The following is a 15,672-nucleotide window of genomic DNA, read 5'->3' on the forward strand; positions in this document are numbered from 1 at the left end:
TGTGTTTTTGAAAAAATAGACAAAAATCAATGAATCTCTAACCTCACTAAATTCCTACTCCCTCCGTTTCATAATGTAAGACTTTCTAGCATTATCCACATATATTTAGATGTTAATAAATCTAAACACATACATATGTCTAGATTCATTAACATCTAAATGAATATGGGATATGCTAGAAAGTCTTACATTGTGAAACGGAGGAAGTACTTAACAAGACTACCCGTGTGTGCATATTTATGGACACCAAAATTTAAAACAAAATAGCCGAAAGTCATTCACCCACAACTTCTTCTAGGTCCCATGATATTGCCACTTGATGATATTAGGTGATACCCTTAATCTAGGGAGAAAGAATTTTGGGTGGGAGAGAGGGTCGTGATGAGAATTTTTTTTTTATGGTGATGAAACAAGACAACATCGAATGGGTTAGGACATGTAGAAATAGCACGTTATAGAGCTTTGTATGTTTGAACTTGTATATCAAGGTGACGTTAGCATTTAGAAAACGGGTGCTACTACACATTTCTTCACTACTGTCGCTCGATCTTGCCAACTGGCATTTTGTGCAGAAAATGTGCAGCGCCACGTCAACCTACTCTGCTTTCCTCTTGCCTCACACCACACCTACGTGAAATCAACCCACCGTGAACCAGGCCAACAACCCCCTAGCGAAGCCAGACATGCGGGGCCCACATGTCAGCGTGCCTGCGCTTTACGTGCGACGTCAGGTGGGTTCGTGTGCACATTAATGCGTACACTGGATGGCTACGTGTATACTGGAGTATATATACCAGTGTACGTACGTAGTATTACCAGGGAGGGGCAGTGTACAGCACCATGCAGGGCGCATGCACGAGGCGGGAGCCCACGTGGGGACAAGGTGGGAAGGGCGAGATGCGGCCATACGCCCACGTGGCGCGCATCCAGCGGCTGGTCACGCGGGAAAGGTAAAGTACAAGGCTGCCTCCCTCGGGCCTGACACGTCGCATTCCTCCGTACCTCCGTTGACCACATCTCGTTGGATTTTTCTGGTTTTATTATTTTATTTTTCTGCTGTAAATAACCAAGATAAAATGGTGAGGCCCCTGATGCTCGCAGGTGGAGCTAATTTGTCTGTTCTACCTCCGACGTTATTAGGCCTAACACTGGATTACAAAATCGCACAGATTTCACTTCGAAATATTTATGAAGGTTGCAAAAGGATTTGTTCTGTAATACAAAGGACAAACGATTTTACTTTTTTTTTCTCGAAGTAGAATGCTTCTGACATTTACATTTACAATTTTCTCTTTTTTTTTCTAAGGAAAAAAGGGTGGTACTATATTCTTAAGAGGAATTATGCAACCAATACAAAGAACACAAACAATGTTCTGTAGCATTTCTGAAGCAATGAAAAATTGCATTTTAACAGAAAAATCCAAAATGCACCGGTAATGAGCAACAACATTTTTTTTATTTTCCGCAATATCACATTATCCCCCTCTCCCTCTCACCACAATATATTCATCGCCCTTAACATCCAGTACTTCTGAACAAAAACAAAACTAGCCTAAAAAAAGACGAGCAAAAAAAGCAATTAAAATGACAGCTACCACCACCAATTATCTCCATTCCTGCTTTACCTCGAAAAGATTAAAATAGAGGGAAAAAAGAATCGGAAAGAAAAGGAAAGGTGAATGAAAGAAAGAGCAGGGCAAGAGCAAATTTCCAGCTCTTCCAGCTGTCGTCCGAGTCGTCACCCTATCTCTCGCTCACGTTGCCTCATCACTCATCAGGGCCGCCTACCCCCCACTGCCGAGGTGGGCCCATGCAGCGCCTCTTCGCATCGGCGCTGTTGGCCGCCGATCCGACGGTGGTGGTGCGCTCGCTCTCGGAGCTCGCGCTCCGGTGGTGGCCGAGCACCGTCACCGGCGTCTCGGCGCTCGTCGCCGCCGCCGCCCAGCTGGGCCCGACGCCGCAGGCCGCCGCCATCACCTCGCCGCACTCCCGCAACTTCTCCTGCAGCAGAAAAGTCCAAGCAAAATGATTATAGCCAGCTTCCAGGCCACGGGGGGCATTATGAGTGGTTCTAATTATGTGACAATTAAGGTATGATTAATTAACTCCACAAATGAGAAAACAACCAAAGTTTTTACAGTGCGGTCAATTGGCTGAGCTTGCTCCATATCACGAGGTAAATCATTTTTTAAAACGTAAACAGTATTTTTTTTTTACTCCAAAAGTCGCCTCTCACAGAGAGCCGGGCTATGTGTGACTGTGTCAGACGTGACAGGGGTTGTTTCGTAAATAAGTGGTGATTAAGGGGGTAATTTTAGATGAAACAAAATTTATTAAAAAAAAAAGAATCATGCTCACGCTATTTACAAAGGGGCAAGCGGCGACGCCAGCTTCGAAGCCGAGGAGGTGGGCGCCGGCGACCTCTCCGGCGGCCGCGAGGAGGGCCGCGGCGGCCGCCACGGAGGGGGAGAACTCCGCCATCTTCACCTCTGCGAAATGCACCGGAGGCAAAAGGTGAGCGCTCGCTGAATCTAACGGCGAGGACGGTGGCATTGGGCGTGGCGGCGGCTTGGACGTACCCGGCTGGACGCGGAGGAGGAGGTCGACGGCGCGGGCCTTGATGGCGTCGAGCAGCGCCGGGTGCCGCGGCTGCGGGAAGCACGCGGAGAGAAAGAAGCCGAGGAAGGCGAGCGGCGTGACGGAGCGCGTCCGCCACTCCAGCGCGTTGAGCACCATCTGCTCCATGCGCTGGATTTTCGCCTCGTCGAACATGAACTCCTCGCCCCTCTGCAACAGACCGACGCCCACACCAACGACACGAGGTTTCAGCAAATCGGATGGACGAATCCCCCCCCCCAACGAAATCGCAACCGCGCAACGGGAAATGGCATTCGTCCCGTACCTGGATGTCGGCGGCGGAGATGGCGGCGGCGCGCTGCATCTTGGCGGCGAGGGTGAGGCAGCTGATGGCGAGCAGCCGCGGCGCCCATGGGTTGCGCTCGCACTGCACGGAACCATTGGGGAATCAGATCAGAAGCGAATCCCTGCACAAAATCCAGCCAGAGAAAAGAGCCCCCGTATCACGCGTTCTTACGGCCAATTGGCGCTTGGAGAGGTAGCGATCTACGTAGTTGAGCGCGAGGTAGGCGACGCGGGGGTGCACGTCCAGCTCGCCGTCGTACCGCACCTGGGCGCGCCGATCAAAAACACGCCCGATCAGATCAAGAAAACAGGGGAAAGAACCTCGAAGAACCCCCCCAAGGAAACAAACCCAAGAGGAGAACGCGTCCCGGATACCTTGGAGATGAACCCGGCGGCCTCGCGGCGGGCGGCGGAGGCGGCGGCGGAGACGGACGGCGAGTGGTGGCCCTCGGCGTCGAGGAGGCTGGCGATCGGCTCGTCGGCGGGGCTGGTGAACGGGTTCTCGAGGTCGAACTCGTACTCGTACGCCTCCACCACCACCACCTCCTTCGCCCCCGTCGCCATGTCCATGGCCGCCGCCCGCCGCCGCGTAGTACGAGGAAGGCCCAGGAACACGCCAAGAAACCAACCGCGCGTGGTGCGTGGCTTTATGGGGGAGAGGGAGAGGAGGAGGAGGAGGAGGAGGAGGAAGCCACCATTGCTGCTACGCAGTGCTACTACTAGTACTAGCCTCTGTCTAGTTGGGAGATGGCTTTTAATAGGAAGGGGTCGGGGACAGTGGTACAAAAGGTGTGGATTTGGGGTTCTTTTTGTGAAGATCGGGAGGAAGAGGAAGAGAGGAGGAAAAAGTTCCCTCCGGGGGTGGGGCCCACCTGTCAGCGGGACGCAATGATGCCGCCCTGTGAGAGGGAGACCTGTACCCGTACTGCGTCAATACTCCATGGCTTCATCCGGCTTTGACAGCTCACAACCAACATGGAACAGGGGAATTGGTAAATTTCCTGCTGGAAATGTTTCTCCTCTTGCTATTTTCCCCCCTTTTTTTTTTCTTGTTTGTCTCATGGGTTGATGGGAAATGAAATCAATCACCGAGAATAAGATCGATAATCTTTTTTTCTCTCTTTTGATTACACTAAAATAGCATACATACACTACCGAACATACGCACTACACTCACACACCTACAAGTACGCTGTCGAACACTAGTTCCTTTAAATTTATTGGCGATATTTTTAGTACAGAACGTTACTACTTACTTTCGTATCCAGCTAATTTACATCTTCAATAGTCGACAAAGGGTCTGTTCGGCAGGCCGACTGCGACGGCTGCGACTACGGCTGTAGCTGCGCACAGTGACTGTGGCACTATTCGTGCGTAGCCGCGGCGCTGGACAGCTGAACAGGCCCAAAATTTATTAACAAAGGTGACATGAAACGCTAAACCACCAAAAGATTTATATAAAGGGAATGATAAATGTGAAAATATTGCTACATTAACCGACAATATAAAGTGGATCTCACTACTCAAATTTCCAAAGGCTGAGAAGTGGCAGCTCGTATGAAATTTCTAAACCACTCATCACACTGTCTCACTTCATTACACAGAACGTCCAATTTTCAGAAAACCCTTACAAAGAAAAAAAACCAAGAATTATCTTACTAGAGCAGCAAACAAATCTTGTTAGTTTTTTCCTCGCAAAAGAAACAATTTCTTCAGAATTTTGTTGGATCTTTGTACTGTAGTGGTGGCAGGTAGAGCAGGGGGTAACATGTAAATTCCTGGCTGTGTGGAAACGAACCCGAGTACGCGACATCGACGGCATCTGGCGGGAGAAAAACGGACAGCGCTGCATCCCCCGTTTTGACCTGCGGCCGTCGCTGTTGCAAAGAGGACAGTGGTCAACAGTGCTGCCCGGGCCCACGCGCGCGTGTTTTTACCGAAATGCCCCCTCTCCATCCTCATCATGCTGTTTGCTGTGTCCCGGGCCCACCGTGCAAAATGTCAGATTCACCCCCTGGCACGCCAAAGCTCATCCTAGCTCTCTCGTGAACCTTACCTCTGTTCGTTCTTCGGAGACGAGATTTGTGTTGAAATTTTGAATGAATTTCAGAAATGGTAAAAAGAAAAAAGAAAGGTGATTAGCTCGGTAAAAATCGCAACATGCAGACCCCCTTCAGCTGGCTGGTCACGATTCGATCGTGTTGTTTTGCTTGCACGCGTCGCTTCCTGGAGTATTATTTCTGAACCCTATGGCTACACATACTTCATCTCCTACACTAATAATCTATAGGTTTTCCAGATCGTTTAGTTGATTATCTTGACAAAACTGAACTGTGGCCATGTTAATTATGAGCACTTACCAGTTACCCACGGGATACGAGTTAAAGATCACCTTCTTTTGGAAGACAAGATTTCACATGAGTTTTTGCAGGGTTATCAAAGAAAAGTTCTTCAGTTATTGCCGGAGCGATCAGTTGATTGGCGTAATTTTGGGCAGGATTGCCCGTTCGGAAGGAACAGCTCGTGCAGCTGATATGAAATGGATAGTACTGGCCTGCGTTGAAGGGCTCAAGATTGATGTGATGATTGAGGGGACGGATCATACCACTCAGTCACTCCAATGTCTCTCAACTCGTTAATTTGTTCCATGTACAGTATACATATATATGGACACGGTAACCCTGGTTGTAAACCATGTTCTACGTATAACATATACGGAGTACTTCTCTTGTTCATCACATCTCAACGTGTCTTTGACATTAGGCCAAATCTAAGGTCAAGTGTCCATATATACATATCAAGATTAACGTAGAGTTTGATGCTATAACTGTGGGTGTATAAGTATAAATCTATTCACCAGTAGTTCAAGCGTGTGTTACTACATTCGTAGACGTTCAATAAAATATGAAATCTTGATCACTGCTCTTGACTACAAATGTGTAGTGCGCTCCCAGAAACCTCGTGGCATTTTCATAATCGTTACAGTTTCACCTCAAAATTCTCTGTTTTCAAAAACCAAAGCCTCAAATTAAACTTTCATGTGTCTGCAGAGTCTGCATCTGCATGCACCTGTAAAAAATCTACACGCAACAAAACAGCTAGTTTAACGATTACCAAGCGAGATCCCGGTCTCCCATGCAAGTGTAACAGCTACGGCTGCACATTAATCCCCGTTTTCTTTTCTCCCATGAGGCAACCGGCTCAGTACGGCGCTACATATCGTGAGCATATATGTATCCGTGCTTGCTCTTGGACCAGAGCGCTTGTTCTTGTACTACCTCAAAAGGCTTTGTTTTTTTTTTCTCTTTCTAAGATGTACCGCCTCAAAGATCTATGCTCGTGCATGAAAGCTTGTGTATTGTAATCCTCCTTTGCAGTGTTGGTTTTGCCTTGTGCAGGATTTGCAGCGGCAGGGGCATCTCTGGATCTTGCAGGGTATCTCTGGGGCAATTTTCTGCCAGCTTGGACGTTACTAAACTGGTATAGAGATTGGTCTAGGTAGGGAGATCAGCCATCATGTTTTTGTCTCGTGTTAGCATCATGATTGCAGAAAAAACACATAGTATTATCTCTGCCCATAAGTACAAGCATTAGAAACAAATAGCCAAAAAAAAAACTTAGGGCCCCTTTAAATTGTAGGAATAAAAAAAACTGGAGAAATAGGAAAACATAGGATTATATAGGAATGCATGTTTAAAATATAGGATTACAAAACACAAGAATGATCGCTTGATTGCATCACATAAAAACACTGGAATCGGACGAGAGAGATAGATTCAAAGGAATTTTTCCAAGAGGTAAATTTCCTCCAAAATCTATATGCAATGGGCGAAATAGGAATATTTCCTATAGGATTTCAATCATATGAAATTCCTCTACAAATTCTTTGATTAGAGAGGTTGTCGAAAAAAGGCGATCTATAGAGATTCCCCATCTATATCCAATCGAGAATAGAAGCGAGTCGCTTCCGGCGTCAGCTTGTAGTCTCTGCAGTCGGCACACCTTGTCAAGTTCCCTAACCCCCTTTATAGCTTCACGCTGTTTGAATAGTTCCAATTAATGGAATCGAAGTCATTACACGAGTGAGTTTAGCAAGCTGCTAGCACCTTCGCTAGATAGAGAGTAAGCGACTTCTATTAGCACCGGACCGTCGAGTCGAATTGATCATGTCATGTGCAACATCCATCAATGGTGGTTCATTAATGTCCATATAGATTTAGACTCCTTCCCCCCTCCCTTATACGCAAAAGATCAAGAGGGGCCCAAACCAAATCGAGAACGTAAACATAATTCGACTCACTCTTGTATGGCTCACCTTGTGTCTTTCCCTCGATCCCGAACCTTGACTAGATGGCCGTGTTAAGCTCCTAGTTTGACTGTTGGTGCCAAAGAGGCCCTTATAGTTCTGGATGGAAGTAGTGTTAAATCAATTGATTAAATTTCTTTTGATGAAACCTACCCACACGAGTCTAAATCCTAGGCTTGATATAGATTCTCGTATTAATAGCTACTCCCTCCGTTCCACGTTACAAGACGCATTGACTTTTTTGGTATGTCTATTTTCTATGTATCTAGGCAGGACGTACCAAAAAAGTCAAAGCGTCTTATAATGTGAAACGAAGGGAGTACTATTTTTCTTTCCGTAGTAAACGACATTCTCATTGATATCGAGGTGATTGTGTAAGATATGTTCTCAACCTAATCTTTCGGAAATACTCACAAGGGTAAGTTATGTGCGTGTTAATAGCAATGAGTGCCAGCATGTGTGACTATCTGCATTTGTCTGTGTTTCTCAAAAGGAAAAATCATGTTTTACTCCACATAGTAACTTGATTAGGGCTCTATGTATTGAGATTGAGCATATTTTGCAGAAATTAAACAAATCTTCTCCCATGAGTGAGCCCTATACAAACCTTGTGTTCTAAAGGTTCCCGCAAAATATATAAGAAGTTCGTGCACCTTTTGAAGCATAGAGAGTCAGTGGCCCTTGACTCAAGGTCAGGGCTGGGATTAAGGAACAGTGCAGCCGTGCAGGCATAATATGAGTTTGAGATACGGAGTATTTGGCAATGCAATGCCACCAAGTGATAAGGGCATCTCAAAGCATGGTTTCTAGTTGGGGCATGACCCTTGGCATGCATTGATGCAACTGCATTCTCTCCAATCAAACCAGAGCAAAAATGAGGGGGTTATCACTTATCAGGAGAGAGGAGGAATCCATATGCTTCAAGTTTGTATGCAAAAGATGTGTAGAAGCTTGAGAAGGACTCATTCACTCCTCCCATGTACAAGATGGCAGAGAATGGGGATCAGTGATGCACCATTTGACCATAGTGGAAACTGGAAAGAGTGAAGGAGCCCATGTGGAGAGCAATGGCTTGGAAGGAAGCCAAAAGGATGGAAAAGGGGAGTTCAATGTGGGAATAAAGGTCTCGCCAGATTGCTCCACATAGAGGATCAGATGTCAGATGTGTGGGCAAGGACTACCTCCCCTGCGTCACAATATTTATGTTTGCCAAGATATGTTTGTTTGTAGGACACTTGAATGAGCAGCTACTACTATAACATTTTTCACTTCCCCCCCTAATTTAATCAATGTACTACTGATCAATACATCGATTAATTCTAGTAGAGTACTCCACATCATTAATGGGAAAAAAAATATGTGCTGTGATTGAAGCCAATCTAGCCATCAGGTATATATAACCTAGCTTAAAAATATGCCGTGCACATGGTATCCATATGGCTGGTGGCTCTTATCAAAAGATGCAAAACCATATGCCTGCCTGACCCAGCCAGGATCTCCTGGCTAGAGTTGGTGCTGTAGTGCCAAAGTGACAGCAAGATGAGGCCCAGAGAACATTCCAAATCCGCTTTAGTTTCCTCCCCTTTTGTTAGTCCTTTGGCCTCCACAGACCACAGGGCCACAGCAAACTCAATTAGACTAGATTAATTATGAAAGCTTACTTATCATTTGCACGCCATCACACCGGTTTCAACCTGGCAAATGGCAGCGACAGAAAGGCTGCCTCATCATTTGCATTGTCCTGCATTGCTTTTGGCCGGGTCACTTGCACAACTTGGTAGACATACGCTAGTAGCCAGCCAACCAGAGGGTAGTCCAACCCGAGTAGCTTGACTAGCACCATGCTGTTCTGTATAAAAATAGGAGCAAGTAATTTTACGTTCTTTGAGAGGTAGCGAAAGTATCATACATTTCATGTTTAATTTATGGTATTCTTTTACATATACTATAACATTATAAGATGCCATGAGATGAAGGAAAAAAGACACTGAAAAGAGTGGCAACTCATGATGCCTTAGATATGCAACTTAAACAGAAACTTAAGGAAGTCTAATTGCTTGACATCACAAGGGGCAATTTACATACTCTACTCAACTCAACTGGAAGGCCCAGATGATGCACATCTCAATCGATCTCCATCGCTTTGGAGACGCAGGCCTTGCTCACTTGCCTGCCTGCCTGCTTTTGTGGATGGATGGATGGATGCCCTCTACAAGCACTTTGCATAGGTGCAAGAGAAAGTCTCATGCAAAGCAGCAAAAAGAAGGCCCCAAATGTGGCGCGGCACAGTACGCGCTGCTACCCCTGCAACTGCAAGCCAACACCCCATGCAGCCATGCACGGCAGCTGGGACAGCACACCAAAAAAAACGGCAGCGGAGAGAGTACTGCAGATCTCTCCATGTCTCCTCCATTCATTGGCCTACCTAATCTAAGCTTAGAGTAAGTTTAATAGTATAGCCCACTAGTAAATACAAATCACCTATAGCCAATGTAATAGATAATTTATACAATAGTTGCTTACTATATAATTAGTACATGGTCCCACCTGTCATACACACATTACGTCTTGAAGTCCGCGCTGCAGCTGGCTACAGATTTGTAGCCCGCTACTATTCTCTCTCATTTTTTATCTAATTAAAATATGTTTACAGCTGGTTAATAGCCTGCTATTATACACGCTCTTAGAAGCCTTTTCTTTTTTTTTTCCTCCCCTTGCTTTTGCAATGCTTTTCCTAGCCTTCTTGTCCCTAGCTACGCTACCCGGGCCACTTTGCCGGCGTCTCGCGTGTTGACGACTACACTGACGAAGTGACGATCCGTGCAGTGCAGCAACATGGTGTACATGTATACGTACGTAGTGGCCAGCTTCAACTTGGGGAGGAGTACAGCATTCACGTTTACACTAGATCGGGATCTGATCTGATCTGAACTTCACTCAAGTGTTGGCCATGGTCCATACATGCAGATGCAGGGGTTAATTAGTTAGCCTTGTCGATCGGTCCGTGTACGCTATAATCCGTCAGACCACATGAGCATTTGTGGCTCGCCGTCCGGCCGCCGCTGGTCCAGCAGCAGCACGCGTAGGTGACACTACTGACAATGTATTAGATCGATCTGTCAATGTATTAGATCGATCGTACGTATGTGGATCCATGCAGAAAATGCTATACTCCCTCCTCCTAAAATATAACAACATACTTGCTAGTGTTTGTATTTAAAACTAAAAATCTGAATCAAATATTGGGTTGCTATGTTTTAGGACGTAGAGAGTCGTATGTGTGTTAGTGTGTAAGTGAACCAACTGAACTAACTGTCTGGAGTGGAGACAATTGTGTACTGACAGAGAGTGTGTTGTACGTGGTGCATATATGCAAGGAGCGGTTTCGCTAGCGGCAAGGCGGTTGCACATGATGTGTGCAGTGACCGTGATCCAGGAGAGATCGGGGAGAGAGTAGTACAGAGTACTGAGTACTGTACATGCACGGGCTAGTAGACTGCTAGTGTGTGTGTGTGTGGCCCTAGGCCGGTAGGAAGAGATCGTGTCGAGTAGAGGAGGCGGCGCTGCAGCCTGCAGGGGATGATGATACGGTGCGTACGTGTGTGGGGGCTGGACGCGGCTGGACCGACCGGTGGATGGATGGCCTGAAATCCGCCGAGGATGCAGGCACGCATGCATGGCGCTGCGCGGGTGAAGAGAAAAAACTTGACGAAATCGCCGTCGCGTTTTGCGTCGTCGTCGCACGCGTGCAGACTACTGCAGGGCAGGTCGCGAAGAATGATCGATCGATCGGTTTTGGTGGTCAGATCAGGATGGATATGCCTGTGCGGCATGGGCTGTGTCCGGTTCGTGATTGTGCATGGCATGCAGCTGCATGCAGTATGATGGTGCTGGATGGGTTGGCTGGTGGAGATCCTGTACGTACGATGCGTTGGTGTGAGATTTGTGAGGAGAGGAGGCCCCCCATCGATGGAGAGAGGCAGCGAACGACGACCGGTGCGGGTGGCGGTGCCGCGGCCGCTTTGCGTGCCGGGGGGCGCGGCACGCTTTTTCGCCCCATGCAGGCGGCACAATTATTACAGCTGCGGGCATACGTACGCTTTTCAAATCATGCAGGGCAACGCAAATAGTGGGCCGAAACCGAGGCGCTCGACAATCCATAAATCTTTTGCTGGGCCTTCCCAACCGATCCAAGAATTAATATGTGCTGGACACTTACCCCACCAGAATAAGTTTACTCTAGGTCCCTCAAATTGTCATCCAGTCTGACTTTCGTCCTCGATCCGGAAAACCGGATACAATGCATCCCCCAACTTATAAAACCATGCAAACAAGGTCCCTCGGCCCTCAGCAGTATTAATCTCGGTTTTAGCTGACATGGCACATATATGGATCCTTGACTAGATCTTCGTTGCCACGTGGCATTGACGTAGCGCTTACGTGGCAATTCAATGTAGCAAAATAATAAAATCCATGGAACCCACGTATCACGTACACAAACAAAATAATAAAAATGGCGGGGCCCACGTGCCATCCTCACTACTCCCCTCCTCTCTATCCTTCTTTTTTTTTTTGTCTTTTCTTGCTTCTTCCCCGGATGGCATCCAACAAGCGGTGGAGGGAAGGATGGCCGGCTGGAGCGCCACGCCGGCGGAGAGGAAGAGGTCGCCGCGTCGGGGGCAAAGGGAGAGGTCGCTGATGAGATCCAACACACAAAGGTCGGTGTCGGTGTTCCCGGCAGCCGGGCGGGGGAGCGCCCGCAGCCAACCTGAGCAGGGGCCTTCCCCTTCCCCCTCCTTCTTGTTCCCGTCAATGACGGCATCGCCTACCACCGGCCTCCCCGTCCCCTCACCAGCCTCACCGGGCGGAGACCGAGCGAGCGGATTTGCGGCACGGTGGCGGTGGAGAGGAGCGTCGCGCGGGGCCAACGGGAGAGAGGAGGAGCGCCTGCAACCGGCCGGAGCGGGGGCCTTCCTCTTCCCTTCCTTCTCCTCGTTCCTGTCGATGACGTCATCGCCACCGTCGGCCTCCCCGCCCCCTCGCTGGGTGGAGGCCGAGTGAGTGGATTTGTGGCGCGTCCAGTGGGAGAGAGGAGGATCGTGTGGAAGAGCGCCCGCGGCTGGCCGGAGTAGGGGACTTCCCTGTCATGCCCAGAAATTCCCGAATAGAATTCTAAGCAGAATGTGCATTAAAATCCCCGTCCAGGACCGGCTGGGGTACACAAACGACAATGTTGATATTCAGATCCACGTCTTACAAACATCATAAAAGTCTTACATAAATGCAGCGGAAAAACGAAAGACAACAGGAGCTAAGCCTTGACTAGAACTGCAGCGGGAACACCACTCCACAGGCATCCTCGACGGTATGGACGAAGCCTACTCCTCGGAGAAACCTCCATCTGACACATACTCGTACTCTGGGGTTGGGAAAAAATAGAGCAAGACTGAGTACTACCCACTGTACTCAGCAAGTCATACCGGGATAGGGGTATGATGTAGGGAATTATCAAAGGAGAGCTAGAGTGGTTCATTTGCATAAAGCGAGCATTTATAAACAGAAGTTGAAAGAATTAAACAGTTGTAATAATTAATCAATATTATTCATCCACTGTCCAACGCTATACCACGTTGCGACAGGCCCAACCATCCACCTATACTATCCAATTTCATTAGACTAAACTAGGGTGAAACTAATCACGGTGAATCTGGTTGACCGCCCATAACCGCGGGCACGGCTATTCGAATAGTTTTACTCTGATCAGAGGTGTACAACTGTACCCATAAGACACAGCCCCACGACACGTTTCCGTGCGCCGACATGCCACCACGACATACCGGAAAGAGGCCGTGACAGGACCCTTCGCATAACCCCCTCTAACCAAGCACACCACACCTCAGGTTTCACCCCCACTCCTCGCAAGGCAGCGGGCAGTCCCCTCTCGTGCCTAGGTGAATCCGGAAGCGACAGAGGCCGTCGCAGGGCCCGCCCCGCTCCATCACGCCCACCCTTGCCTGGATGCGTCAGCTAGAGGAAAGCTACACTACAATCCCAGCCGTTGCCCACGCTGGCTTGTGGTAAGTACGATAAGTTCTTCCAGGGCATCCCGCGAACCGGTCTTTAAATGCCATGGGTGCGACCAGCAAAACCATGCACCCACAACCCACCATGTGATTCATTTTAATTAACCAACACCAAAATGGTGACACTAATCCAACAACACCAATTGAACCTAAAGGCTATATTTTAGTGAGCTTTCCCCATTGTGTGCTAGTGGAACTAAGCATGGCTAAGCAATTCCTAGTCCAAAATCTATTCATGTTATAACCCAAGCTAACAAAGGAGCATGGTATCAAAATAGCATGGCTGTAACAATAGGTAATCATCCCGTAGTATTATTGCAAGACAAAATGCAGTATTTGAAAGAAAACATTAGGACATTTGCAATATAGGATCAACATGATCAAGTGACAAGCATGACTTGCCTTGCTCTGCTGCGGGAGAAACCTCGGCGACTATCTCGAAGTACACCGGAGCGTCGGAAGAACCGGAATCTAGCGACATACAAGGCAAACATTGCAAACAGGCTATAAGACTACTGAAACAGAGAACAAAACCATTTTTAATGGATTCTACACATTTTTCTTGATTTACTGAGACTTGAATGGGCTTAAACGGAGCACGGATGAATTAGTTATGAATTTTAGAAGATTCACTGTATTTATTACTATAAAAGAAAAACCTTAATGAATTATTGCGCAATAAAGCCTTCCAGGGCTGACGTCAGCACGGGATGGGGTGGCGCCGACACGCGGGCCCCACTGGCTAGCGGCTCGGGAGAGGGAGGAAAGGGGCGCCGGCACGCGGGCCCACTCGGCAGTGGCTCAGGGGGGGGGCGGTTCACCGTGGACCGGGACCACGCGGGTGGTCCATCGCCGGTCCACAGGACCGACGGCCCAGATCGCCCTCGGGGCCGATCGGACGGGCGGTGGCGACCCGGCTCGGCTCAAGACCGGCCAAGCGGCCACGGCGACGGCGACGGCGCGCGCACACGCGTTGCCGGCGACGGCAACCGGCGGCGGAGGCGGCGGCGCAAAGGCGGCGCCGACGGGCGGGGGTGCTAAAGTGACGGCTAACGGGCGGCGGCGCTGAAGCGGCGGCTAGGAGGGAGAGGGAGGGGAATAGAGGGGAGAGGGCGCCTCACCGAGGGTGGCCGGCGCGGAGGAAGACGACGGCGAACGGCGACGGCGAGCCACGGGAGGACGACGGCAACCGGAGGACGGGATTCGGGGTGCCCTAAGGAAGGAGAAGAGAGAGATTAGAGGGAGGGAGATAAACCACGGCGACCGGCATTCATGGCCGAAGGCGGCGGTAGAGGTTGAACTCACCGGAGCGCAAGGGGATGCGAATTCCGGCGATGAATCCCGACGGGGAAGGGGCGGACGAGATGGAGTTCGTCCTTGCGAACCCGACGGCGACGGCGGCGCGGCGCTGCGGCGACCCTAGCGGCGGCTAGCGGCGGCCGGAGTAGCGGGGGCGGCGGCGGCGAGTGGTTGCACGGCGCGGGGACGATGGAGAGCTCGGGAGAGAGAGGCGGCAAAAGGAAAAACGAGGAGGAGAGCTCGGGGATGGATTTTATAGGGGCGGGAAGGTCGGGAACGACCCGAGCGCGTCCGATTTCGCCGGCGACGTGGGGAAGGAGAGAGAGAAGGTGGGGGAGGATTCAAAATCGAATCCCGCCCCTCTCGTGCGCGGGCGCGGCTGGGAGACGCGGGGAGAGGGGGTGGCGACGTGGCGTGGGCGCGGCGACGCGGCGCGGGCGCGGGGAAAGCGGGGGAGGTGGGGCGCGACGGCGGCGGTTTCGGGGGTGGTGATCGGCGCGGGCGGCGGGAGGTTGGGGGAGGACCCGACAGGTGGGCCCTACCTGTCGGCGACCCCGGGAGAGGAGGGAGGCGGGGCGGCCTGGCTAGGCCTCGGCCTGCGGCCGGCTCAGCGGGGAGGAGGGGGAGAAAAAGGAGAGAATGGGCCGGCGGCCCATTCGGAAAGGGAAGGGAAAAAGAAAAAAAGAAAAAGGAGAAAAGGATTTTCCCTGGAATTAAAATATTGCATGCTCAATTTTAATTGGTTAAAATTATTTCTAGGGCTCTGAAAATTCCACTAAAAATCCTGTTAGTGAATTTCGACATGTAGAACTCAAGAAAAATTCCACATGCTAGATTCGATTATTATTTGTATTACTTCCTTAGGGTTTTCTCTTGATTTGCACCAGCATTTTCTTAGGGTCATTTATAATTTAAATTTTAGGCTTGGGAGGAGAACTTCAGGGTGTGACATTCCCCTTCCCCTCCTCCTTCTCATTCCCGTCGATGATGTCGTCGCCGCTGTTGGCCTCCCCGCCCCCTTGCCAACCTCGCCGAGGGAAGGCCTACGAGCGGATCTGCCAT

The 15,672-nt window shown here is 49.5% G+C and overlaps 1 protein-coding gene across 2 annotated transcripts; it reads right to left on the reverse strand.

Annotated features, from left to right (window-relative positions):
• Positions 1–1,437: 1,437 nt before the first annotated feature.
• Positions 1,438–3,849, reverse strand: LOC4343569 (cyclin-D6-1-like). 2 transcript variants are annotated; one of them, XM_015789871.3, is made up of 6 exons: positions 3,298–3,615; positions 3,095–3,187; positions 2,903–3,004; positions 2,580–2,787; positions 2,368–2,489; positions 1,438–2,001 (listed from the first exon to the last, which is right to left on the reverse strand). In XM_015789871.3, the coding sequence occupies exons 1-6, from the start codon at positions 3,490–3,492 to the stop codon at positions 1,768–1,770; spliced, it is 954 nt and encodes a 317-aa protein (XP_015645357.1). In that variant the 5' UTR covers positions 3,493–3,615; the 3' UTR covers positions 1,438–1,767. The 2 variants fall into 2 exon arrangements, with proteins under 2 accessions (XP_015645357.1, NP_001409129.1); NM_001422200.1 differs by having other exon boundaries at positions 1,439–2,001; positions 2,359–2,489; positions 3,298–3,849.
• Positions 3,850–15,672: the final 11,823 nt, after the last annotated feature.

This window comes from Oryza sativa, chromosome 7 (assembly GCF_034140825.1).
Source record: "Oryza sativa Japonica Group chromosome 7, ASM3414082v1".
Lineage (NCBI taxonomy): Eukaryota > Viridiplantae > Streptophyta > Magnoliopsida > Poales > Poaceae > Oryza > Oryza sativa.